Raw genomic sequence first — 27627 nt, 5'->3', positions numbered from 1 at the left:
ATAGCTGCTGCTGCTCAGTACGCTCAAGCATCTCTTAATATCACCAATTATCCAGTCCGTTTCCAATTCTCTTGATCATTTTTATTGCTTTATTTGAATCAGGTTCATATTACATTTGGCTATTTTTAACAGTGTTATATACATTCAGCTCCAAATGTCCTTTTATGAGATTAAAAATAAATTCTTATTTTTTTGAGCTGGTCTTACTGAAGTTTTACGTTTCTTGCAGCCAAACTGTAATACAGTACACAATTTCTAAAAATTAAAATTTACTTTCTCTCATTAGCAAATTAACACACCCTGCTTATAGGAACCTTAATCTAGAATAGTAGAAATAAGGCAAAGAAAATCAAAGTCCCATCACTGAAATACGGGTAACATTTTGACATATTTTCTTCCCGTGTTGTTTGAATAGTTGTGATAACACAGTAGTAACAAACTTGTTTCCTTTTATTGTTTGTCATTTTAAAAAAGCATTTTGGGGGTGATAGAAATATTCTAAGATTGATTTTGGTGATTGTTGTACAACTCTATGAACATACTAAAAATCGTTGGATTATACATATTAACTAGGTGAATTATATGGCATGCGAGTTATATCCCAATGAAGCTATTACAAAAAATTTTAAATAAGTATATCTGTTATGATGAATTCAATGTTAATATTTTTAACTATTGCATAATCATCTATCAAGAGGCTTAACTCCAGTTTATTAAACTATTCTCCTGTTGTTCAATATTTGGGTTGGTTCTACATTTTGGCTATCATAAAATTTCTAGTCAAATTCTCTGTGCTTAAGCGTTCTCTTTATCTAGAATTAGTTCCTCCCAGCAGTAAAAATGTTGTGCCAGAGTATAACACTATTTAAGCATTTATCGAGCCTATATTGGAGGCTTACTACCAGTTCGGTATGGACCACACTAAGTACTTTTATATGCATTATTTCCTCAAATTCTTCATCACCCTAAGAGGTCTATGCTACCTCTAGTTTCAGAAGTTGAAACTGAAGCTCAGAGAAGACAACCAACTCATCCAGATTCACAGCTTCAATATACCGAGGAGCCAGGGGCCTACCCAACTCTGTCTGGTCCCAGAGGCCATGACCACTCCCTCATCAGGCCTTCATGAGTTCAAACCTTGCTTGGTTTCAATGGTGAAAATGCTGTCATTTTCTAAATTGTTTTTGGGTGATGTTGGATAGTTCCTTGTGTTTGCCACATCAGATACACCCTTTTTTTTGTTAATTACCTGTTGCAGCCTTTCCCATAATTGACGATACAATTTGAAGAGTGAATAGAGTGAATAACATGTAATCAATGGCTTGTTACCCTCATTAAAAAGAAAGATGCAGCCCTAACCGGTTTGGCTCAGTGGACAGAGCGTCGGCCTGCGGACTCAAGGGTCCCAGGTTCGATTCCGGTCAAGGGCATGTACCTTGGTTGCGGGCACATCCCCAGTAGCGGGTGTGCAGGAGGCAGCTGATTGATGCTTCTCTCTCATCAATGTTTCTAACTCTCTATCCTTCTCCCTTCCTCTCTGTGAAAAATCAATATATTAAGAAAGAAAGAAAGAAAGAAAGAAAGAAAGAAAGAAAGAAAGAAAGAAAGAAAGAAAGAAAGAAAGATGCAGGCTCAGCTGCCTTTTTAGAAGCACCTTTAATGATGGCCGGCATGCCTCCTAGAAGTACCTTTGATTCAGCTCTCGTTCTTCCCCTTGTTCCTTCCACCTGGCTGAGCCCGGGTACGGAACTGGGAGGGGCACAGTGCTCGGGAAGACTACCTGGCTACAGGGCTGGCCCTCCCCCTTCAGAGCAGTCCCGTTCTTCCTTGAAGCAGGAGGGCTTGAGGCAATCATTGCTCTGCTCCTAAAGCCCTGAACCAAAGAGCGGCTTCCTTTCCACGGTTATGTAGACAAATATCACAATGATGAAGATGCCAAACACAGCAAGCTTCAAGCCCGCGGGAAACCTTTCTAGGCTCCTGCTCCCCGCACTCCCGTTGACTGTGCAGTAGGCGTTCTCTTCGGTGTTACTCCATTCTCTGAACCTGGTGTACAGTGCTCCTGAGGCCCACCTGTGAAAACATTAGTGGCTCTTAGGGTTGAGTACAGGACGAACTAGCACCCCCTGAACGTGTGTGGCCTTGGGGCTCAAAGGAGCAGCCCTAGTGGGGCTTTAGGGAGCAGGCCTCTATCATGAAAAACCTGTGCTCATTTTAACAAGTGATGTTAGCCGGGTATCATGAGGATGTGAGTTCTCAAATGTCCCACCAAGCATTTCTTGATGTCTATCAATGCCGGCACGAGGCCTGGCACGGGGACTTACAGATCCCCTGGTCCCTACTGGGGAGCCGTAAAAGCCGAATGGGGGCCATCAGTACACAGTCCTTTCTTCCCAGTCTACACCCAGCCTTTCAGGGTGCAGATGGGAAGTGCTTTTGAAATGTGCTTATTTTGCATTTAAAAGAGCAAGAGGATACTTTCTGAAATCTTTCAGAGAATCTTATGTTTTCACTAGTTTCAAATTGGCTGATGTTTATTCAGAAGTTAGGGAACTTTCCAGAAAGCTTTACTTTCTGACTAATAAAATGGCCAATCTTGAGCTTTTATTTCAACTACCTGCTCTTTTTTCCCCCCCATTTTCCAAGACACAAAGAAAAAATGTCTACAAATCCAAAACCTTGGGTTCTGGTCTCAGTTCATTGTGACTTTGCACATCCTCCTCAGCCTCTCTGGCCTCTAAACCTAAGTGGTGAGCGAGGGATGATGTAAGGCCCCTTTAGCTTTGAAATGATCCTATCTAATAAAGAGGGAATATGCTAATTGACCATCACTCCGTCACAAACATGGCTGCACCCACAGCTGAAGCCAAGTTCCCATAAGGAGCCTTAACGAGCAATCAACAGGGACCTGAGGCTATGCCCTCCCCCACCCCCATAGGGCTTGACAGGGGACCTCAGGCCATGCCCCCCACCCCAGTGCCAGGCCAGGGACCTGAGGCCATGCCCCCTGCCCAGAGGGGCTTGACGGGGGACCTTAAGGTGCGCTTCCCGTCCTGGTGCTGGGCTAGGGGACCTCAGGCTGCTCCCCCCACCCCAGCACCAAGCCAAGGACCTGAGGCTGTGCCCCCATGCCTGGCTGGGCTTGACAGGGGACCTTAGGCCGTGCCCCCCACCCAGCGGGGCTTGACGGGGGACCTCAAGGTGCCCCTCCAGTGCTGGGTCGGGGGAACTCAGGCTGTGCCCCCTGCCCAGTGGGGCTTGATGGGGGACCTGAGGCTGCACCCCCCTGCCGGTGGGGCTTGACAGGGGACCTGAGGCTGTGCCCCCTGCCTGGAAGGGCTTGACGGGGGACCTCAGGCCATGCCCCCCACCCAGCGGGGCTTGACAGGAGATCTCAGGCCGTGTCCCCCACCTGGTGGGGCTTGACAGAGGACCTCAAGGCATGCCCCCCACCCTGGTCTGGGCTGGGGGACCTCAGGCCACGCTCCCCGTCTTGGCGCTGGGCCAGGGGACCTGAGGCTATGTCCCCTGCCCAGCAGGGCTTGACAAGGGTGGGACTGGCCAGGTCTGGATCTAGCCCAATGGGGGAGGGGCTGGCTGGGTCTGGGTCTCACATGATTTTGAGGTGCATGTGGGTGGGCGGGGACTTGACTCTGGGTCCCATGGTGCATCCCAGACTCTGACAGGAGGAAGGTTTTCATATACATTTTACTAATTTTCTTTCATCTCTGACACTTCTATAATAGATAAAGGGCAAATAGCAATATTAAATTATTTCCTCTAATTAATCCCCTTTTAATGTGCACGAATTTTGTGCACCAGGCCACTAGTATATTATGAATCTTTCTTCTCTCTCAACAGATTCTTTTTCAGACTCAAACCCTTCACAAAAATCTGAATAACAATTTTTTTCAGGAGTTACATATGTCAGTAATATCTCCTCATATGCTAAGAAAAGTATTACCTTATTTTCTCAGCGTGCTTATGATGCTGACAGTAGATATGTTGGAGTTTTGGTTTAGTGGTGAAAGCCTTGGGTCTCTAATGAACAGAAAGAAAATATCAAGAAGAACTTATTTATCAGAAAGATAATACCAAATTATCAAGAAGAGCCCTCACAGCTTCCAATGTCTTGTACAAAGGACCTTATTTTTTGTTCTAGAAAATAAACGTGTCCTGGCCGGGTGGCTCAGTTGGTTGGAGCATCATCCGGTCCATCAAAAGGTTGTGAGTTTGGTCCCAGATCAGGGCACATACCAGGTTTCAGATTCCATCCCTGCTCGGGGTGCTTACAGGAGGCAACCAATCAATGTTTCTCTCTCACATTGTTCTCTCTCTCTCCTCTCTCTAAAATCAATAAAAACATATCCTCAGACAATGATTTAAAAAGTCAACATCTTTTTTAAAAATTGTATAATCTAGGGACTGATAAAGTTTTTGGTACAACAGGTAGTTTAGTACTTCATAATATAAAATATTTTGAAAGGGGAGGGGGAGACAGAGAAACACCAACAAGAGAGAAACTTTGATAGGCTGCCTCCTTGCACACACACCCCCACTGGGAATGGAGCCCACAACCCCAGTTATGTACTCTGACTGGGAACTGAAGTGGCAACTTTGTGGTGCACAGGATGACACCCAACCAACTGAGCCATACGAGTGAGGGCTCATGGACTAATATTTTACATCAGTGACTCGCACATGAACAATAGACACACCAGTGTCAAGGGTCACATGACACAAGCAGCATTCCGTTCTTAAATATCATCTTTCCATTTTGCACTTTCATTGGTACTTTTATTGCTTGGAGCTTTTTTAAAAAATATGTTTTTATTTATTTTAGAGAGAGAAGGGAGAAGTACAGAGAGATAGAAACATTGATGAGAGAGAAACATTAAATGGCTGCCTCCTGCACAGCCCCCCACTGGGGATCGAGCCCACAACCCCAGCATGTGCCCTGACCAGGAATTGAACTGGTGACCTCCTGGTGCATGGGTCAACGCTCAACCAGAGGTCACACCGACCAGGTGCTCGGAGCTTTTTTTAATGAGCATGAAGCATTTTTATACAAAGAATAAAGTTATTTTTTTTTAAAGTTGGCTATGAACAAGGACTAGAAAATAATTTAGGAAAATGAAATGTTCTGTATGAGGGATAGAAGTAAGGACAATCATGTTTTCTTTTCCTTTTCCAAAATGTTCTTTCATGTTGTCATTTTTGCAATAAAGTAAAAATGCATAGTTCTCTATGTTTTTGTTTCCTCTCTGTGAAATAAAGTTGTAAAGATTAAGTGACTTCATCTATGCAAAATGATTAAAACATTTCCTGATATATAGTAAGCACTTAATGAAAGCACTTAGTGCTAATGATAATTATTGTTAATTTCATGTTGTCATTTTTCCTCAACTGTCTGGTTGTCCTTGATTGTCTATTCAGACTTCACTAGAGGCCTGATGCCTCGGCCCTCTCAGCCCTGACTTTGTCTGGAAGGTCGTCCGGATGGTCGTTCTGCTGTTTGGTCTAATTAGCATATTAGCTCTTTATTATATGGGATATTCAGGCCTTATCATCCTCAAGTGTCTGCAATGTCCAAGAATGTGAAGCTGTGGTGTCAGATGATGTTGCTAACCACCATTTACCAAGTGCCAGGCCCCGTTAACCCACTAACTCACCGAGGCCTCCTGGACCACCCTACCCTCATCCGGGAGGCACTGTCATTGCTCCATATGGGAGATGATGAGTCTTGAGGCACAGAAAGCTTAAGTAACTACCCTAGGGTCACACAGTATTATCCTTCAGCTTCTAAAAATAATTTCCCTCCTGCAAGAAGTCTTCTCATTCACTCAGGTCAGTTGTCTAGTCTATATTTCTTCAGCCCTAATACACATGGTCTGTACTTTATTTCTCTTTAATCAAGGCATGACATCTACCATGTAGGGGCATTGGTAAGTTGGTGTTTATCCCCCTTCCCAGGGACCCAGCCCCCCTGAACATGAGAGGGGCCTCGGACACCTCCCATGCTGCCAGAGGCCTCACACAACAGTAGGCCATGGACAAGCGAGTCGGGGACTGGAGCATTCCCCAGTATTCTCACAAAATCATTACTCATCAAAAAATGTATCTGGTTTTTGAAAAATGATCTACTTTGACTAAAATGATTAATATTTATCCATAAATAAATACAAGTTTGCTTGCATTATGCAAGATGTGTATTTTACAGTGTGGACCCAAACCTGGCCTGAAATGTCATAGGCTGGCGCCTTCCATTATGGGCAATCAAAGAAGGGGCGCTGAGTGCTGTGGCCCACCCCCCTCCTTCCGCTTATTCTTCTAGGACTTCTGACTGTTGGAGTTTAGGGAGCCAGGAGGCAGTGATGCTCCCGGGAGGTGGGGATGAAATTCTCTTCAAGCTGAAATGTGTTACATTTTTCAATCACTCTCCTTCACTAATGCAATTGTTGAAGAAAGGCCTGTACTTAGAGCCAGACATTTTTACAAATGACTTGGCAAACTGGCAGTTATGGCCTTCTTACAAGTGGGGGAAAAAACCCTTGATTTAGAGCTCTTTAATATCGAGTTAACCCCAAATCCCTTATTGACTAAAACTGATTAAGTTAATAAAGATCTGGCAATAATTTCACTCTATTGTTTTTACCTCAACCTTGCTTCAATAAAGCTCTAATTTAAAACATTGTGTTCTTTTAACCTAAATAATTATTTTGAATTAATTAAAAGTCTTTTAAAATAATCTGCACTACATTATCAAAAAAAAAAAAAAAAGGTTAAAAACTTTATGATCATCTGTATTCCTGCTTTAAAATATCTTCTTGCAAACCAGGAATGAAATGGGAACTTCCCAACACCTACACCAAAAATTATACTCAAAGGTAAAATATTAAGCCCGCTGACGTGGCTCAGTGGCTGAGCATTGGTCTATAAACCAGAAGGTTAGGGTTTGATTCCCGGTCGGGGCACCTGCCTGGGTTGTAGGTTTGATCCCCAGTGTGGGGCATGCAGGAGACAGCCGATCAATGAGTCTCTCTCATCATTGATGTTTCTATCTCTCTCTCTCCTTCTCCCTTCCTCTCTAAAATCAATTAAAAATATTTTTTCAAAAAGGTAAAATGTTAAAAGCATTTTCTTTAAAATCAGAACCAACGAAAGTATTCCTACTATTATTACTTACATAATATTGTAATGAAAAGGTCTTAGAGGCACAGGCAAACAAAAAGAAATTAAAGGTATACACATTAGACTAAAAAGAATCTGCAGGAAAATTATTATAATTGCTAAGAGTTCATTGTTATAAGACAAAAGGTACTGACAAAAGTCAACTGCAATTCCATATACCAGCAACAAACCATTTAAAGCATATTTTTTAAAAGATACTGTTCCCAACAAAAGAATTCTTCTTATTTCCAACAAAATTTGGCAACAAAAATCAAAAGCCTACCTAGTAATAAAGCTAACAAAAGTTGAACGTGACCTTTATTGAGAAAACAATAAAAATCTTACTGAAGGACATTAAAGAAAATTTCAATAAATGTAAAGATGCAACATGTTGATGAGCAGGAAGATTCAATAGCGTAAAGAGTCAGCTTTTTCCAGATTAATTTATAAAGTTAGCAAAATTTCTATCTAAATCACATTCTGAATTGTTCATGGAACTTGATAAGCTTATTCTAAAATTTATTGGGAAGAACAAAGGGGCAAGTGAAAACCAACAACCAATGTAAACCAACAAGATGGAGAGGGGTTGCTCTGGTAATGAAGACATTCTTCTAGGAGCACAAGCTAGACACACTGATCAGGAATAGAGACCCCATTGTACTAGTAATCACGGTTTTTGTGTTCTGTATTTTATGATGCTTTGGCATCCTGGGGCCTTGCTGACCCTGGAGACACTGCCTCTCTGAAGGCCTGCCCACTCCTAGGGATAGTAAAGACTCCTTGTGACCAAGCCTTCCATGTACAAGCCAACCAACCCCTCCAACCTTCTCCTTTATCTAACTTTCACTTGCCAAGCCCAGGGCCAGATATTGGCCACCTAGGGTCCACCCTGAAAGCCCAGAACTGCTGAAATTAGTCAAACTAGCCCATCCTAAAATGCTTACCTTGCCTCAGCCATTCCTCCCTGCAAAGGCCACAACAAAGCCTTGTGCCCATGCCTTCCTCTCACTCCTGCCTCCTGACTGACCCTGCTCCTTCCCCAGGTGGCCCATTGGCATGATATAATCAATTCTCTGGAGTATTGTAGGCAATACACTTCCTTGGAAGGCAGCTATCTCCCTGCCTGTCACCTTATTATACCTGATTAAAACAAGTCCTCGGTGCATTTTAAAACTCCTATGGAAATTTGATGAATGACAAGAGCTAACATTGCCAACCAGATGAGAAAGGACAGACTATTCAAAATGGTATTGGGAACAAGATGAGATAGATATACTTCTCCAAAATTCTTCTGCTCAATATAGCCAAAATCCCTGTGTTAGCACAGGCAGCTAGGAGTTAACAAAAGAGAAGGGAGCTACACTGGCTGGGCCTGATTGAGTCTGGAAGTTACACTTAATCAGGCTTAAGTCTGGAAGCTACAGCTTCAGACACCCCAGGGGATAGCTGATACCCCAGAGAATAGTGAATAGCTGTCCCCCCCCCCCCCCCCAAAGGGGATTAACACCTCTCCATCCCCCTGTGTAGGGAGGAAGGACCTGCTTTCCAATCTCCCCCAGGTACAAGGGGTCCACTCGCTGGTACTATGTGGGGGAGGAATCCTATATAATAAAAGCGTAATATGCAAATAGACCGAATGACCAAACAGCAGAATGACCATCCGGGTGACCATCCGGGACCATGCTATGACACCCACTGGTGCCAGGCCAGCCAAGGCGAGTGTGATGCAATTGGTTGGGGGCCTGGCCATCACCCCATGATCACCCCACAGAGGGAGGCCCAGGCCACTGACAGGCAGGCTGTGACAGGTGTGTGGGGCCTCCCTCCATGAGGGAAGCCCAGGTCCTGGGTGCCAGCAGCTGGAGGGAAGCCCGGGTCCCAGGTGCCGGAGGGAAGCCGGTGCCGGCAGCCAGGGAAAGGAAGGCCTACTCTTGCACGAATTTTGTGCATCGGGCCTCTAGTAAACAATAAAGGGGGGATTCCTTTGCTAGGCACATGCGCAGTAGAAACCAAGATGGTACAGAGGAAGATCCTTCTACTTTGAGGCATTTGCACTAGGAGCCAAGATGGTGACCATAGAGGGGAGGTGTCTGGCCTGGGAAAAGGATTGGATTGGATGCGCATATGAAACCCCAGAAGATGTTTTGAATCTAGATCGAGGCAGCATTGTGAATATACTATATGCCATTGCATTTTGCACTTTAAAACAGTAAATTTTATGTCATGTGAATTTAACCTCAACAAACATTTCTGCCCAGCCAGTGTGGCACAGTTGGTTGAGCATCATCCCATGTATCAAAAAAGGTCATTGGTTCAATTCCCTGTTAGAGCACACGCCCAGGCTTCAGGCTCAGTCCCCAGTAGGGGGCGTGCAGGCGGCAGCCCATCGACATTTCCATCTCTCCCTCCTCCCTTCCTCTCTCTGAAAGCAATCAAAACATAAATAAACACACACACACACACACACACACACACACACACACACACAGAAAATTTCTGATTCTCATCATTGTAATGTGAATATCCTTATGTTTTTAGACTAAAGAAATATATACTGAAGTTTTGGGAAGAAAGTAAAAGATTATGATATCATAAATTAGTTCAAGAAAAAATAATAAATAGATAAAATTATAAAACAAACGTGGTAAAATGTTAACAATTGGTAAATCTGGGTGAAGGCCATATAGGAATTCTTTGTTGGAAACTTGCTTTAAGTTTGAAATTGTTTTAAATTACATTTTTAAAAGGCAAGTAGAGCCCTAGACTGGTGGCTCAGTTGGTTGGAGCATCACCCCATTCACTAAAAGGTTGCAGGTTCGATTCCTGGTCAGGGCGAGTTTGGAAGGCAACCAACTGATGTTTCTCACATCAATGTCTCTCTCTCTCTCTCTCTCTCTCTCTCTCCCTCTCTCACTCTCAAAATCAATGAAAGCATACCCGCAGGTGAAGATTTTTTTTAAAAGGCTAGTAGAAAAATGTGAAAAGACAAGCCCACCGTGGGAGATGTTAATAATGGGGGAAGCTAGCCAAAACCGGTTTGGCTCAGTGGATAGAGCGTCGGCCTGCGGACTCACGGGTCCCAGGTTCGGTTCCGGTCAAGGGCATGTACCTTGGTTGCGGGCACATCCCCAGTGGGGGGTGTGCAAGAGGCAGCTGATCGACGTTTCTAACTCTCTATCCCTCTCTCTTCCTCTCTGTAAGAAATCAATAAAATATATTTAAAAAAAATAAATAAAAAATAATGGGGGAAGCTATTCATGAGGTGGGGGGCAGAGGTTATATGAGAATCTCTGTACCTCACTCTCAGTTATGATGTGAACTGCTGAAAAAACAAACAAACAAAAAATTTAAGACAACCCCAAACTACTAAGAGATCTGTGCTACACTTATGACTGACAAAGGGTTAGTATCCAAAATATATAAGAGCTCCTATAAAGGAATGAGAAAAAGATAAACAACCTAACAGAAAAATGGGCAAAAAATATGAAGAGACATTTTACAGACAACAGAACATAAATAACCAACAAACATGTGAGAAGATGCTCAACCTTATTAGCATAAGAGTAATACACATTACAATCATAATAAAATACCATCTTACATCCACTACACTGACAAAAATGAAATCTGGCAATACCACATTTTGAAGAAGATTTAGAATAATGGAGCTCTTAATATGTTGCTGGTAGGAATATAAAGTGGTGTGTCCACTGTAGAGCGATTTAGCATGATCTCTTCAGTCCTTCAAGTCAGCAGTCCCCCTTCTGGGTATATTCATTCAATCAGGAAAAAATTCTTGCACATGTACACAATGGATTAAGTGCCACGATTGTTTGTAACAGCATTGTTTGTCTTAGGCAAACCTGGCAACAATTCAAATGTCCCGTAAATGAGGAATGGATAAATAGATTTTCACAATAATTATATAGCAGTGAAAATTAATGAGTGAGAGCTACAAGTATGGGGTGAAGCTCATAACATAATGGTGAAAGGTAAAGGGAAGTTACCGAAGAATACTTACACTACGATATCACTTAAATTAAATCCAAAATCATGAGAAACTAAAGTTTGTGGATACTGTAAAGAAAAGGAAAAGAATAATAAGTAGAAAATTCAGGGTAGTGGTTACCTTGGGGGAAAATGAAGGAAGGGGAATATGATCATTGGGGTCTTCAACCGAATTAGCAATGATTTAATTTTTAATCTCTAGGGTGAGAATCTAACCATTTATTACATAATTCTTTATGCATTTTTAGATGCATATGTTATAATGAAATTTCAAAAAAGGTTTTCAGGCCCGACTGGTGTGTTTCAGTGGTTGACCGTCGACCTATGAACCAGGAGGTCACGGTTCGGTTATATCCCTGGTTGCGGGCTCGGTCCCCAGTAGTGGGTGTGTAGAAATTAGCCCGTCCATGATTCTCTCTTATCATGGATGTTTCTTTCCCTTCCTCTCTCTGAAATCAATAAAAACATATTTCTTTAAAAAAAAATAAAAAGGTTTTCAGGTTTGAATTTTCTTCTGTCTTACTTGAGCAAATTCCAGGTACCCATGTGCATAGAAGCCAGTCCATTTTAGCTGTGCTGGTTTCCGTACCATGGCTTTAATGTGCGGACGGCAGGGCCAGTGAAAAAGGCCTCAGAAGGACTCTCATAGCAAAACCAGAAAGGAAGCCTTCGCTGCCATAGGGGACGAGAAGCCCTGCGTCCTGGGAGACCACGAAAAGAGACACTGGAGGGAGCTGTTTCACCGCTCAGGGGCCTGCTGTGGCTCCTCTTCCTTTGGCGGCTCGGTATAATGGGAAAGGCTGCGACATGGAAACTAGAAGACTGGAATGCCATTTCCAGTTTTTCTGCTAACACTGTGTGGTCTCAGACAAGTCATACCCCCTCTCTGCTTCTTTCTGCATCTGTAAGATGCACCACAGAGCCTCCTCCAAGAAGTGAGAGGAAATTCCAGGATCAATCATTATAATAAATCATGCCTGGACTCATGCATCCTGATGAATAGTGCCTGGTACTAAGGAAGCCCTAATAAATCCCAAGAGATCAAAATAACTCAGGGGTGCTCATCGTGGAGGTAAACAGGAAACTCCTTTCTTTAAAATGGATACATATAGCTATACCCATCATGCAAATGATAAACTAGCTGAAGTGAATTTGGTTAAATATTCTTTTTTTTATTATTATTTTTTTTATTGATTTCAGAGAGAAAGGGAGAGGGAGAGAGAGAGCTTGAAACATCAATGATGAGAGAGAATCATTGATTGGTTGCCTCCTGCATGCCCCCTACCAGGAGTCTCGCCCACAACCCAAGCATGTGCCCTTGACTGGAATCAAACCTGGGACTCTTTAGTCCGAAGGCCGACGCTATATCCACTGAGCTAAACCAGCTAAGGCTGGTTAAATATTCTTAGTTGAAAATGAAAGCAAAGCTGGGTTTTCTAAACAAATGCATATTTTTTTCCTATAGAAAGAGAACACCACTGCTCATAATTTGGCTTTAAGAAAATAAATAAGTTTACCTTTCTTATCATCTTAGAATCATTGTAATGAGTTTGGTTTCACTAACTCTTCCTGATGCGCTTGCATTTCAAAGACTGGGTTCTATTACACAGAAAGAATCAGCATGTAATCAATGAGATAAAGACATGGATTATTAGCATATTTAAGCAGATATACTAGGAGGTCAGTAGTTTTACAGGAAGAGTGTTGCATTCCTTGTAAATATGGTATTTAGCTCCCATTAGTACATGTCAAAGGTAAGAACGAAGGGTTTATTAAGTAGTCATCAAATATGTAATTTACTCTTCACATTGACCCAACTGGAATATACAACAACTATTGGGAATAAGGATGCTTTTCAATTAATTAAGGAAGTATTATAGAGATGTTTAACATCAGGTTGCCTAAAACCTTTACATGCAACTCAAACCACACACTTAATGGTAGTCCTTTAATATATATTCCCTTGGTACACTGGGTCTTCCGATTGTAGCAATTGGGGTAGGCCCTGCGCATGCACAGTATAGGCCTACAAAGTATCTTACCAACAACAACAGTAACTGAGACACAAGAGTAAAAATCCTATTGAAGTTTTGGCACAAAGACCTTGAAACAGACCTCAGAATTGGGAGCAAAAAAAGAAACTTGAAGCTTTCCTTTCCTTCCTTGTCCTTCCCTGGGATGTCATGTGTCCTACACAAGAAGTGGGGCAGAGGCAACACGAATGAGGGGTCAGAATCCCTGGAGGCCAAAGAAATGAAGGAGGAGGGGCTGTGTATATTGGGGTTCCTGGTGGCTGAAGAATGGCAGGGGGAGGGAAGGGGACAGCATGCAGGCTTCAGTGTGCCCTGTGTCCAAGGAAGAGAGACAGTGATGGGAGGCCACAGGGAGGTGTTGCCATGTCCAGTGGTGGAGGAGGTGGTGCTGAGGGTTATGCAGAGAAGGAGGTGGCTATTATGATTGGGAGATCGGGTTACACTGAGGAAGTTAGAAAGTGGAGCAAAATGCAAATCTATTGAGGGTAATGGGAGCCAGGTTTCTCACTGAAGCGATTTACAAACAGAAAGGGGAAAGACAGATTAGAAAGAACACTGACATATTGGATTGTAATTGAAGATCAATATGCACTTAAGATTTTTAAATTTATATATAGAGAGAGATATAAAAAGTTAGGATGCATATGTGCAGGTGTCCATATACACACACATTTATTTTCTAGCTCTATCCACCGAGAGGGCCTAGAAGCAATGACTCCCAGTAGCAATGAGCTCACTGAAGACCTAGATCTTTTTTTTAAATGTTTTTTATTGATTTTAGAGAGGGAGGACAGGAGAGGGAGAGAGAAAGAGAAAGAGAGAGAGAAACACTGATATGAGAGAGAAACATCGATCAGTTGCCTTCTGAATGCAACCCTGGCTAACTGGGGACTGAACATGCAATCTAGGCATGTGCCTGGACTGGGAATTGAACTGGCAACCTTTCAGTGCACAGGACAATGCTCACCCAACTGAGCCACACCGACCAGAGCTAGATCCTGGTTTTTAAATACCATCCTACGGGAAAAGTAAACACAATCCTGCAGTAGACACCATCCAAGGCCCCTGGGGCAGAAAAAGCACCAGATGGGTCTGAAACATCTTTTTGTGCCAGGAATTCAGGACATGCTCAAGGAATGAGGAGGATATATCAAACAGAAACAGTACCCATATTGGAAAGGTTCCCACTGGCCAAATCTGGGACAATTTGAGCATTCAAATATATAAAGATATCAAGGTATAGTCCGTTTGATGAAAAAGAATCAGAGTCCATACTAATATGACTGAATGTAAGAACAAATGAAACAAAGAACAAACAAACAAATGAATGAATGAATACGATGGGGGAGGAGGGAAGGTCTTCCTTATGTTGACTACCACTTAATAAATGGACAGGGAATAATAGAAATAGAAAGTCTCAATGGGCATCATTACAATGGAAGTTGATTCAGGCATTCGTCTAGGGGAGCTAGGGCTAATGGATGAGGTTTGAATAGGAGCACTATGTTAGTGTCATTTCAGAATATTTCCCCACAGAATACTGTTTGATTACAAATGGGGAAAAAATGATGGTTTTATGGAGAAACCTGACAGACACCAACTTCTCCAGGTGATTAAGGTTAATGTTACCAGCGGTGGAACAGGGTGGCCTTGCTACCTGGTGTGATGCTCTGAGAAGAGCACAGCATCCTTCTGAGGATTTGCCCAGAGGACAGGCGCTGTATGAAGAGTCAAAATGAAAAATCAGACAGAAAAATCGCCCTACAGGATGAAAGGCGTGTACTCTTTAAACTGTGTACTCTTTGGTGATGTTTGAATGGGATCTGAATATTAGATGCTAGCACTGAATCAATGTGAATTCCTTATTGGGAGTGTTATTCTGTGTACATGTAGGAAAGTGTCCTTGAGGGGTAGGCAGAATACATGCCAAGGGCGCCCTAGCTGGTTTGGCTCAGTGGTTAGAGCGTCAGCCTGCCAACTGAAGGGTCCTGGGTTCGATTGGGTCAAGGGCACATTCCCCGGGTTGTGGGCTCGATCCACAGTAGGGGGCGTGGAGGAGGCAGCCAATCAATGATTCTCTCTCATCATGGATGTTTCTATCTCTCTCTCCCTCTCCCTTCCTTTCTGAAATATATTTTTAAAAACAATTTTTTAATGGTCAAGGGTGTGAATGCCAGGGAAACATGGAGGCACTGTTGTTCTAAACTGAAGGAGACAGAAGAGCCATGACAAGCAAAGGCAACATGTGCTCCTAGACTAGTCGGGGACCAGAAGGCAAAGACATTATGGGATAGTTGGTGATGTTTGAATGGGATCTGAATATTGGATGCTAGCACTGAATCAATGTGAATTCCTTATTGGGAGTGTTATTCCGTGTACATGTAGGAAAGTGTCCTTGAGGGGTAGGCAGAATACATGCCAGAGAACTGAGGGGCTTCATGCCTACAGTTTGCTCTCAAATCATTCAGAAAGACACAGTAGACACACACACACACACACACACACACACACACACACACACACAGCAAATGTGGTAAAAGGTAATAATCTGGGTAAAAAGAATTCTTTGTACTATTACTTGCAATTTTTTCTAAGTGAAGTTGTTTTTTTAAATGTTTAAAGAGGCAAAGGAAAGAAGAATTTAAGTATCAGACTAAGAAAGGAGTCCTATATACCGGGAGGGCACATATGACTTTTTTTAAAAAGCTTGGTCTGCTTCACGAAATGCACAGCACTTCCAGAGAATAATCTTTAATTGCATCTGTATATTTAATTATATATCTGTAGGCACTCTGATAAACCACAGTCTGTAGAGTTCAATACTAAAAATGTAGCTTCCATTATATTATTGTTTGCTTAAATACATTGCTTTGTATTGCAGATGACTAAATACCATGCTTCTTATATAATAGGAATATTAATGATAGTAATAGTTCTTATTTGTACTTGGACAGCTCTTACTATGTGCCACATCACTACTCTGTTTTACATACTTTAACTTAATCCTCATAACACGTTATGAAGTAGAGACTATTATTACCCTTATTTATAGATGAGGAGCTAAGAGACAGAGAGGTCAAGTGTCTGGTCGAGGTTAGTGGCAGAGCTGGAATTTGAACCTAAGCAGCCTGTCTCTAGAGCCCCAATTTTTAAAAAATTCTATTTTTATTGATTTCAGAGAGGAAGGGAGAGGGAGAGAGAGAGAGAGAAACATCAATGATGAGAGAGAATCACTGATTGGCGACCTCCTGCACGCCCCACAATGGGGATCGAGCTGGCAACCCAGGCATATGCCCTGACCAGGAATCAAACCCTGACCTCCTGGTTCATAGGTCGGTGCTCAACCACTGAGCCACGCCAGCCACGCTAGTCCATATCTTTGATACACATATTCGGTGTTTCAAGAGCTCATTTTTAAGTTTCTTCAGGACAGGAACAAGGTCTAGCACAATGCCCTTTATTTCATAAATTGGTGTCCACTCACAGGCTGGAAGCTCTGTTGCAACCCTTCCCTGGATGGTCATCAATTCACTATGACCTAAGCATTGTCTCTCAAGAGAATACATTAAGGCATGTCCAAAAGACAAAAGAGATGGTACAGGATAGGAAAACAGAAAAGGAAGATCATCAACATCAATATAGGACAAAAGTTCCTTTCAGTTCATCCAACAGGGACCGAGTAACCACACACATTCTCTCTCTCTCGCTCTCTCTCTCTCTCTCTCTCTCTCTCTCTCTCTCTCTCTCACTCTCACACACACACACACACACACACACACACACACACACACACGCCTGGCTTTGCATTAAATGGAGAGGGTTCAAAGACATAGGTTTACCATCAACATTTATAGCCTAGAGCAAAAGCTCTTGGACAGAAGGTGGGAATAGGGGCTGATGGAAAAAGGCAGATTCCTAGGGCCAGACCCACAGAACACATTTTGAGAAAAATCCTAGGAGAATATGTATGACAGGTGGCCAGATGAGGAGAGTCTTCCAGGCTGGGAGAACAGAATGAACATGGATTCTAGCAGGAAAGAGCATGTCTTGTCTTGGGATGAGTAAGGAAACACCCAGAAGGGGCCCGGGGTGCTCAGGAGCACCCCTCCAGGGCCAGCCGCCCTCTGCATGCAGCAGCCCCCTGCAGACGGGTATGCACATGCAAACACTTCAGCCCTTGGGACCACGCCCAAACCCGGGATGACTCGATGCTTTTTTGCCAGGACGGTTCTGCTTTATTCCTGTCATCCCAGCACCCCTTCTGGTTAGCGTCCCCTTTCACTTTCAAAAGCATCCTGTTTGTAGTGATAAATGACATGGTCATCCGAGCAAACCCCACTTTGTGCAGCCTGACGTAGGAGGTCCTTCTGCCTTGCCTCCCTGCCATTCCTGAATCCCATCTCTCCTCTTTAGAGGTTTTAGGAACCTGACTTACACACATTGGCTTCATTCCCTACTCCATCAATGGAAGCTTAAGCTATGTCTCGAAACTATCTGATGAGAAAATCCTCAATTAAAAAAAATAATGACTTAGCTTTCTAAATGGCCTTAGTCACTGAATCAAATAGGCTGCATGTGTGATTTAATAAAATATACATGTACACTTAGCTAGTGTCGCTCGGTTGGGCGTCGTCCTGTGCACCCATTTGCCGGTTGGATTCCCCGTCAGGCATGTGCCCCAGTTGCGGGCTTGATGCCCAGTAGGGGTCGGGCAGGAGGCTGCCAATCAATGTTTCTCTCTCACCATAGACGTTTCTCTCCCTCTTCCTCTCCCTTTCTCTCTCTCGAAAAATCAATAAAAAATATTTTAAAAATAAATAAAACACACGTACAATGTTTAAAAGTATCCAAAAATTGGCATAATCCAAATCTCAAGGTGATTTGTGTTTCACTAGAAACCTACTGAAATGAGAGGAAAATACGTGTGCATTGATGTTTCCAAGAAATGTGTAATACCCTTTCCGGGTACTTAGAGAACTGTTAGGTACGGACCAATGCTCTTAAGTAATTAAAGTCCATGGTGCCAGACAAGTGTCTCAATAAACACACGTTCCACCACCTTTTAACATGGAAATTTAAATGCTTATTTACATTGACTTTCGGATTTAAAATTGAACAGATGTCTTGCGGCTCTTCTGAGAATCAAAATGGCTTATATAATCCTTCAGATCAAAACATTTTATGCCATCACAAACTCTCCATTTAATTCTATTGCCAATTCAAAATATTGATGTGGTTTTGTTTCAGGTTTACGTAAAGCAACGCCTGAAGGGCCATTGGCCCCACCTGCTGCCTTTTAAACACTCAGGTTGCTTTTCTCCTGTAAATGTCTCGGCAGGAACTAGGCTAAAGGGTTTTCTGCAGAAACAAGGTCCACGTGAAAGATTTAAGAAATGTCTTTTAGCCAAAACCGGTTTGGCTCAGTGGATGGAGCGTTGGTCTGTGGACTGAAGGGTCCCAGGTTTGATTCTGGTCAAGGGCATGTACATTGGTTGCGGGCACATCCCCGGTAGGGGGTGTGCAGGAAGGAGGCGGCTGGTCGATGTTTCTCTCTCATCGATGTTTCTAGCTCTCTATCCCTCTCCCTTCCTCTCTGTGGAAAATCAATAAAATATATTTTTTAAAAAAAAGAAATGTCTTTTAGAAAGTTTGCTATCAGAATACTTCATCAAAGGTGAATTAGGTTCAGATGGAAAGCTAAAGTAACGACTTACTCCAGGAATGTTTACCTGGAGTTTCTTTCATTTATTTAAACTCAACAAGTATTTTAAACATTAGACCCTATTTTCAAACTAGCCCCTGTGCCACTGGAGCTGTTTGGTAGACTTGATAAAGTGATCTTTGGGCTCCCGGTCTGTGCAAAGCCCTGTGGCAGCTACTGAATGAGATAACGTGCAATTTTAACGGGATGCACGGGAGTGGCCTCTAAGACCATCGGAAAACACAGATATTTACATTACGATTCATAACAGTAGCAAAATTACAGTTACGAAGTAGCAACGAAAATAATTTTATGGTTGGGGGTCACCACAGCATGAGGAACTGTATTAAAGGGTCACGGCATTAGGAAGGTTGAGAACCACTGTAAGTGATCACAGAATTTTAACAGGAAGACAGATGGGGTGGGTGAAAGCATGAAAAGAATTCTAGGCATAAAGAACGGTTGAGGCAATGAAACCAGTTTGGCTCAGTGGATAGAGCGTCGGTCTGCGGACTGAAAGGTCCCAGGTTCGATTCCGGTCAAGGGCATGTACATTGGTTGCGGGCACATCCCCGGTGGGGAGTGTGCAGTAGGCAGCTGGTCGATGTATCTCTCTCATCGATGTTTCTAGCTCTCTATCCCTCTCCCTTTCTCTCTGTGAAAAATCAATAAAATATATTTCTTTAAAAAAATTATTAAAAAAAAAAAAGAACGGTTGAGGCAAAGGTGCGTGGGGAGAGGTGTGAGAGGCAGAGAAACAAGGTAAGTGGGCATTGGGTTGGTGAAGGAGATAGATGCACAGGAGATCCTGGTGTCTCTTCCCGCTGTACAGCAAGTTTCCAGGCAAATGAAAGACATGATTCAAGCTCTGCTTGTAGATCTGAACTGGCATTGGTAAAGGTTGGAGGCAGAGACCAATTAGGAGGGTATTGCTAGTGTTCGAATTAACAAACAAACAAACAAACCCCAAAGTAATATGGGTGCAAGCTGGGAAAGCAGCAGTGGGAAGAGAAAGGAGGTGTAGATTTTTGAAAATTGTAATTCAAATCCATAGGACTTGGCAACTGTTTTTGTGTGAGGAGCTAGGGGGCATGGGCCTTCCAAGGTAGCGATGTGATTTCGAGACTGGAGCGTGGGGAAGGAGGTGGAACCATCAAGATAAACGGAGGCCACAAATGCAGGTGGTGCTGGAGTGAGGTGCTGGGGTGACCACAGGAGAAGTATAAATAACCTGTATAACCCATGAAGCATCCGCAATTATAAATGAGCGTTTGTGGCCCTGGCTGGTGTGGTTCAGTTGGATGGAGCATTGTCCTGTGCACCAAAGGGTCACGGGTTTGATTCCTGGTCAGGGCACATGCCCAAGTTGTGGGTTCGATCCCCAGTTGGGGCACGTACCAGAGGCAACCCATCAATGTTTCTCTCTCACATCGATGTTTCTCTCTCTCTCTCTCTCCCCTTCTCCCTTCCTCTCTCTCTAAAACCAATAGAAACATGCCCTGGGGTGAGGGTGAAAATAAGTAAGCAAATAAATAGCCATTTGTTGAATGAATGCAGGAAGGAGGGAAGGAGCTTTCCAGGAGGCAGGCCTGTGGCTCAGGAGAGAGGGCCTGCGTGGAGGGGTATATGTGGAGTCACGACACAGAGGTGGTAAGTGAGTGAGACGACCCCGGGGAGCGATGCAGAGCAGGAAGGGAAGTGGCTGAAGACAGAGACCTCAGGAGCAACGTGCAGTCAGGGCCCAGAAGACAGAGTGAGAACGGGCACAGGCAGGGGGCAGAGTCCAGAACCTAGAGAGAGCAGAGTTGCCAACATGGAAGGAGGCAGGTGTCTCTAAATAAAGAGGGACCCAGCACAAGTCACTAGCGTTGCTATCTTGGAGTTTAGGGGTGGAGTGAAAGCATTATGTGCCGTGTTCTATGCTAAGAGCTTCACCTGCCTTTCCCTCACACTCACCCTCGGAGGCAGGTCCTGCTAACTAAACCGGGAGGGGAGGTGCAGGTCCATGCAGTGACCCCCCTCCCCCCAGCGTCACACAGCTGGCAGGTGGAAGGGTACCCGAAACCTGTTTGTCTCACACACTTGGCCAAGGGCTCCCATATGGTGGCGGTGGTGAGGGTAGGAGCCAGATCTCAGCGTCTGGGCGAGAAGGGGACAGGCACTCGCACGTGCTCTGTGCTCCCTGTGGGTCTGGGGCTGCGCGGGGTGCTCTGTGAATGCAGACCGCAGGTGGTGGACGCAGAGAGAGGGCGGGCAGCTGGGGAGGGAAACGGGGCGCTGCTCTTTCAGAGAGGGGCCGTTAACTCTGGGGCCTGCGCTAGAACCTGGTCAGAGTTTCGCAAAACAGAAACCTGCCTTCCCACGAGCTTCTTTAAACTACATTTCCCCGCCACAACGCAATGTAGTGCCTTGCTACTTCCTTACACGGGAAACATGCCGTCTCTTACATTTACTGCGTGTCCAAGTACCCATGCATTCCAATGGTACATACTTTTTTGGGTCCCTTCTTTTTTCCTGATGAGAGTATGATATTTCCTTTCAAAACGATAACGCCCCTCAGCTCTGGATTATGGGAAACAAAAGGAAAATAGGCCATTGAGGACATACGAGCCAGCCACGAAAATCAGCAAGCAGTGAATTCTGTTCATCCCGGGGCAGGAGAGAGCTGCGAGGATTCGCTTTGGACGATTCGCTTTGTCCTGAGGGAGAGAGCATCTGTGCAGTGGCCTTTGTGGAACGCACCCAGGCCTTCCCCTGGAGACATGGGGGGCCCTGTCAGGGAAGCTGTGGTGTTGGGGGGCCTCCGAGAGCAACGCATGCTGAGCCCGAGCGGGCTGCTCCGCTGGGCGGTTGCTTGCAGCCCAGCCATTGCCCGTTGGAGCCAGCGGGAAGCCTGGCGTATCTCTGAATGCCAACATAGGGCAGAAGAAGTCCTTCTTCTGTATCCAGAGAGGCACCCAGGGGAGGGAAGGCCAGACCTGTGCCAGGGCAGAAAGGTTGTTGTAGATCAGCCCTCGCCTCAGGCTGGGAGGAAGCTGTTTGATAAGCTTGGAGCAATCACTGCTCTTGAATATCAGCGAGCTTTTCCTGGAGGGGATTCTAAATGAGCTGCCAGGTCAGAAATATTTGGGAAGGTTGAAAAAAGGGTAGATCAGAAAGCTGTGCCCACCCAGTGCCAAAACAATGAACGAAAATGAGAAGAATCAAATCCACCCATTGATTGGATGCCCTAAAACTGCTGCCCCTCCCTGCTACCCCAGGACTAGGTATCTCTGTGAAGTGCTCAAGGCTGAATCTCCACAGGACCCCCTTAGTTCCATGTCAACCCCTCCATTCTAATGGCACCAGGGTCTTTGAGGCCCCTCCAAGGAGCAAGTTCAAATGTCTGATCCAGGCCGGTTTCTGAGAAGCAGGGTTTTGACTTGTACCCACCACTGGCCAGTGGCAGCCTGCGCCGCATGACAAAGCTAGGACTGAAGCAGACCTCCCACCTCTGGCTTGATGGCCCACGGAGAGCTAGCATCAGGCGGCCACAGCATAAAGCAATGCAAAGCTTAAACCGAAGGCCCCGTTTTCTTCCGGTCCTAGCATGACGGCCCCTCGGTGGGGGCTGTGTGGAGGCCTGCGTGCTGGGACCCAGGGCAGCTTGGACGGAGACTACGGCAGCGTTGACCTGCAGTCCTCAGCGTCACGAGCAGTGAGTGCACACGCTCTCCTCCCTGGAATCTTCGAGCCTGGCACTGCTTTTCATCGGAGGGCTGGTCTCGTCCCTTCAGCTCCTTCCCAGGCGGGAAACAGAGGCAGCCCCAGGGCTGGGACAGGACTGTGAACACATCCCACATCCAGAAAGGGTCTGGGGCAGCCACCTGCCCTGAGGCACCCCCAGGCTAACTGTCCTGCTGCCCTCTCTACACCAGGCCAGCCATTCCAGACTCTTGGGGGCGGCTCAGTACCCATGCTACCTTTAATACCATTGCGGGGCATGTTTAGAGGGCCTCGGGCACTTCTAATGTTTGTTGAACTATGAATTTGAACTATATGAAATTGCCATTTTTTTTGGGGGGGGGGGGTAAATCCAACATGGTAAAAAAAAATGTAATGTGTCTCTATTCTCACAATAGAAATTGTGAGAAAAATATAGGGTATGTGGTGGAAAGAGCACATTTATGAGAGCCAGACCTGGGTTCAAATCTCACTTCTATATCACTTTTATTCAACAAACATACTGAATTCCTGCTATGGGCGTGGGCCTGCCCTGCCAGCTGGCCATGTAGTGCTGACGAAGACAGATGGGCCTTGCTTTCATGGCCCCTTTAGTGGAGACTTATCTTCTGGGGCCACTTCCTAGCTCTATGATGCTGGGCCCATGACTTGGCCTCTCTGAACTTCAGCGAAGTGTTGTGAAGATTAAATGAGATCATGCAAGTTAGGCCAGAAATGCATTGGTGGCCTTTAATGAATGGCACTTCCTATTATTTTACTGTGGCTCATAGAGAACTCCTAATAAATATTTACTGAATGAAAGAGCTTTGGGATGTACTGTGAGAATCTTTAAGTCAACCCTCTCGGAGCCTAAACTAGATGCCCCCACAGGGGAAAGGTGCACCTGGGCAGGGGCCACTGTAGGGGAAGCTCTTGCATCCCAGAGACCACCACTCCCCACCCCCCTGGGACCTGGGAGAGACCGGCTGTGGTCAGCTCCCATGAAGTCAGGAGGGCAGTAGGCATAGGGAGGGAGGGTCTGGTTCATCTTTCTTAATGTATGTGAAATCATTTAATCCAAAGAAAATAATTATCAGATTTATTGACTGAGGCAAAGCAGAGGCTGAGACCTCAAAGGAGACCTGGAAATTATCTGTAGGATCTTCTGGTTTTAGAAATCAAACAGATTTGCCACCCAACTGAGTCACTGGCGTGAATATATACACGGAGTTAAGCATTCCCTTTGCAGCCCAGGGCCTATGTCCAGGCTTTGTGTGCAAACAGGCCATGTGGCTATTTCATTCATGCCATTAAAAGTTGCATAAGTCATGCTGGACAAGGTGTTAATAAGTGCAAAGTTGCCCTAGCCCAGTGGTCAGCAAACTCATTAGTCAACAGAGCCAAATATCAACAGTACAACGATTGAAATTTCTTTTGAGAGCCTAATTTTTTAAACTTAAAACTTCTTCTAACGCCACTTCTTCAAAATAGACTCGCCCAGGCCATGGTATTTTGTGGAAGAGCCACACTCAAGGGGCCAAAGAGCCACATGTGGCTCGAGAGCCGCAGTTTGCCGACCACTGCTAGCTGGTTTGGCCTTGGCTCAATGGATAGAGTGTCGGCCTGTGGACCGAATGGTCCCAGGTTCGACTGTGGCCAAGGGCACATGCCCAGGTTGTGGGCTTGATCCCCAGAGGGGAGTGTGCAGGAGGTAGCCAATCAATGATTCTCTCTCATCATGGATGTTTCTATCTCTCTCTCCCTCTCCCTTCCTCTCTGAAATCCATAAAAATATATTAAAAAATAATAATAAGTGCAAAGTTGCTATCGAGCAGTATAGCCTCTAATGGTACCTTTCCTGTCTTCATAGTCTTGAGTTCTGTGCTGCTTTCCCGGTCCATTCATTGTAGGTGATGCACAGGGAGGTGAGACCAACAATTGCATTAACATGTTTTCATACAGTTTTCTGGTGGAAGCTGAGGAAGAATGTGGAGAATAGATTAAGTTGTTCTGTTTGTATATGGGCTCTTTCTGGGTTCAAGGTATTTCACAACTCAGATCCTTATTCTTTTTATTTAATACTAGTAGCCCTGCGCATGAATCCATGCGCCAGTAGCTCTCTGCCGCCCTCCTGTAGCTCTCTGCTGGCTGCCCTGCACTCCTACAGTTCCCCTCCATCCCCTCTCCCCCCTCTCATAGCTTGCAGCCCTGCCCCCTCCTGTAGCTTTTCACTGGCCCGCCTGTAGTTCACTGCCCCACCCTCCACTACCCCACCCTCCTGCAGATCCGTGATCTGGTCCTTACTCAGTTGGTCGTTATGCCTGAGGGCATAACGGATAATGCCCTGTAGGAACATTAGCATATTCCTCTCTTATTATATAGGAGGATGTTTTTATTGATTTCAGAGAGAAAGGGAGAGGGAGAGAGAAATAGAAACATCAATGATGAGAATCATTGATCAGCTGCCTCCTGCACGCCCCACACTGGGGATTGATCCTGCAACCAAGGCATGTGCCCTGCCCGGGAACAGAACCATGACCTCCTGGTTCCTAGGTTGAGGCTCAACCCCTGAGCCATGCCAGCCAGGCTCAGATCCTTACTCTTATACTTACATTATTAACTGTGTTTTTCACAATGAGGTGGACCTCACAGCTACTCAACTCACTCTGTCCCTTCCACAAACACTTCAGGTGAAGCCTCTATGAGTTAGCCATAGAGTCAGGCATTGGATACATCTGAGAAGACTGACAAAGTTGTAATTCTGTCTATGCCATGGACTCTATGGGGACTATGGACAATACATACATGCATAGTTAGCACAGTGCACATACTAGGAATGAAAAAGAACCCAGGGTGATATAATCAAGAGTAACTGGGGGAAAGGAGACGTATATACTACTATTTGTAATACTTTAAACAATAAAAAAATAAAAATAAATAAACCATGCCAAAACCGGTTTGGCTCAGTGGATAGAGCGTTGGCCTGCGGACTGAAAGGTCCCAGGTTTGATTCCGGTCAAGGGCATGTACCTTGGTTGCGGGCACATCCCCGATGGGGGGTGTGCAGGAGGCAGCTGAACGATGTTTCTCTCTCATCGATGTTTCTAACTCTCTATCCCTCTCCCTTCCTCTCTGTAAACAAATCAATAAAATATATTTTATTAAAAAAAATAAAAAATAAGCCAAAAAAAAAAAAAGAGTAACTGGGGGAAAGAGATTTTTTTTCTGTCTGACTCCATACTTACTAATCTGTATGAAGTATCTGAGTGTATTTATCACCTCTTCCCTTCTTTAGGGCTTTTCTGCTTTTTTTTATTTTCCTATTTCTAGTTTAATGATTTTTATTGCACATGTTTCTTCCACTAAAAATAAATTTAAATCTTCGAGGTAGTCTATGAGTCATAGTCTCTTATATTTGCTGCATACATACTTAGAAGACATACATAGAATTGGGCCAGGTGAAAATCCAAGCTTATTAAGTTCATTCTGTAATTCATAGTCACTCAGACATTTCACGTCCACCATGGTGATGGAAGCTTGGTCTCTTTTCTGATAGCGAGATCTCTGAAAGAGTAAAACATTAAGTTCATTAAGACAGTCTTACAAGGAAGAACTCAAATGTCACTAGTCCGCCGACGTGTGTCCATACCGAGCTCCCCAATCTTGGAGGTGCAAAGGCAATAAAGGAAAAAAATCACAATTTTTTGCTGTTTCGGCCACAAATCTATTCCAGATTTGTTTGCCTTGATGCAAAGCTTTGGATGGGTGTCACTTTCCCCCATGTTGGGGTTCAATTATTTCTAACTTTTCTACTCAACTAATGTGAGAAAATCTTCTGCCCAAAATGAACGAATGAACACTTATTTCTATTACTGCTTAGGAACTGAGAGAGACTCAAGTTCTGAGAAGATAAGAAGTTAATTAAATATGAAAGAGCTGAGAGCGATTTTTTAGTGAGTTAAATAGAAGTTATTTATCCCAGCCCGCCTTTTGATGAGAGTACAGAGAGTACAGAGCATTCAGATATTGCAAACAGTAGTAGTTTCCACACTTGTAATTTAACTCTGAATGTAACAAGAGGGTCGTTTTTAATTAACCGACAGCAGACTCGGTAATTGCTGAATTGGCATTTGAAAAAGTCAGCTGTTCATTCGCTCGCACATGAATTGATTTATATAGATTTACGCAAGTCTCAATGTGGCTTCCCTAACCTGCACAGCCTCCCGTTCGACCAGTGTTATCCAGTTGATCCCTCTATCCACCCAAACCGGCCCCTCCACCCACTTAACTAAATCCTAACAGACAGACCCATTTGTCAAACCTTTTAACAGAGATTTTTAATTTAGGGGTTTATTTATTGTACCTCGTTTCTATCATGTTTCCAGGCTTTTTAATATCACAGTGAAAATGACTTCAAGACAATTACTCAGCATTGGAGGATCTGGACCAATTTTAAGTAATGACTTTGCCTTTATTGGTGATCAGTCAATGTCCAATTAGGAAGAACATTGTACACAGCTAGAAAAAGCTGCGAATTGTCATGCATACCACGGTTGTTTGAGAACTCCTAGCTGAACGGGTCTCCACTTTTAAAGCTATACTCGGGCCAGGGTCACACAGGTGTTTAGTAAATGTGTTCCCCGCTTTTCTGTATGTTTGAGAAGCTGAATTAACACTTTCAGGTCACTAGTAAGCATCCTAATGTTAGGAAGGAAAAGGACAATGCGCTTGCATTTTTATTTTTATTTATTTATTTATTTTTTTGACTGGAAGCTAGCTTAGGCAGATCCTGTGACATTTCCTCCAGAGAACAGCTGTCTGTTGTTTCACCACCTTCCCAAAAATAACCTCCAAAAGAGCCCTCATCAATTTCAAGTGACACTAGACAGTTGCCTAGAGGGAACACACATACGGAAGAGAAATATTCAAACGGGGTCCAACTGGATGACTCATCCACTTACCCCTTTACATGGCTGTCTAAAGTCTGTGCAGTTGGGTTGGTTACTGAAGCTG

At 44.2% G+C, this 27627-nt stretch overlaps 1 protein-coding gene across 1 annotated transcript; it reads right to left on the bottom strand.

Moving 5' to 3' along the window:
- Positions 1–1643: 1643 nt before the first annotated feature.
- Positions 1644–27627, bottom strand: LEMD1 (LEM domain containing 1). The gene is made up of 6 exons (XM_028129182.2): positions 27576–27627; positions 26058–26178; positions 24468–24590; positions 21404–21474; positions 3965–4041; positions 1644–2073 (listed from the first exon to the last, which is right to left on the bottom strand). The coding sequence occupies exons 2-6, from the start codon at positions 26137–26139 to the stop codon at positions 1866–1868; spliced, it is 561 nt and encodes a 186-aa protein (XP_027984983.2). The 5' UTR covers positions 26140–26178; positions 27576–27627; the 3' UTR covers positions 1644–1865.

Source organism: Eptesicus fuscus, chromosome 22, assembly GCF_027574615.1.
Source record: "Eptesicus fuscus isolate TK198812 chromosome 22, DD_ASM_mEF_20220401, whole genome shotgun sequence".
Classification (NCBI taxonomy): domain Eukaryota; kingdom Metazoa; phylum Chordata; class Mammalia; order Chiroptera; family Vespertilionidae; genus Eptesicus; species Eptesicus fuscus.
This window is presented reverse-complemented; position numbering and strand designations above follow the sequence as displayed.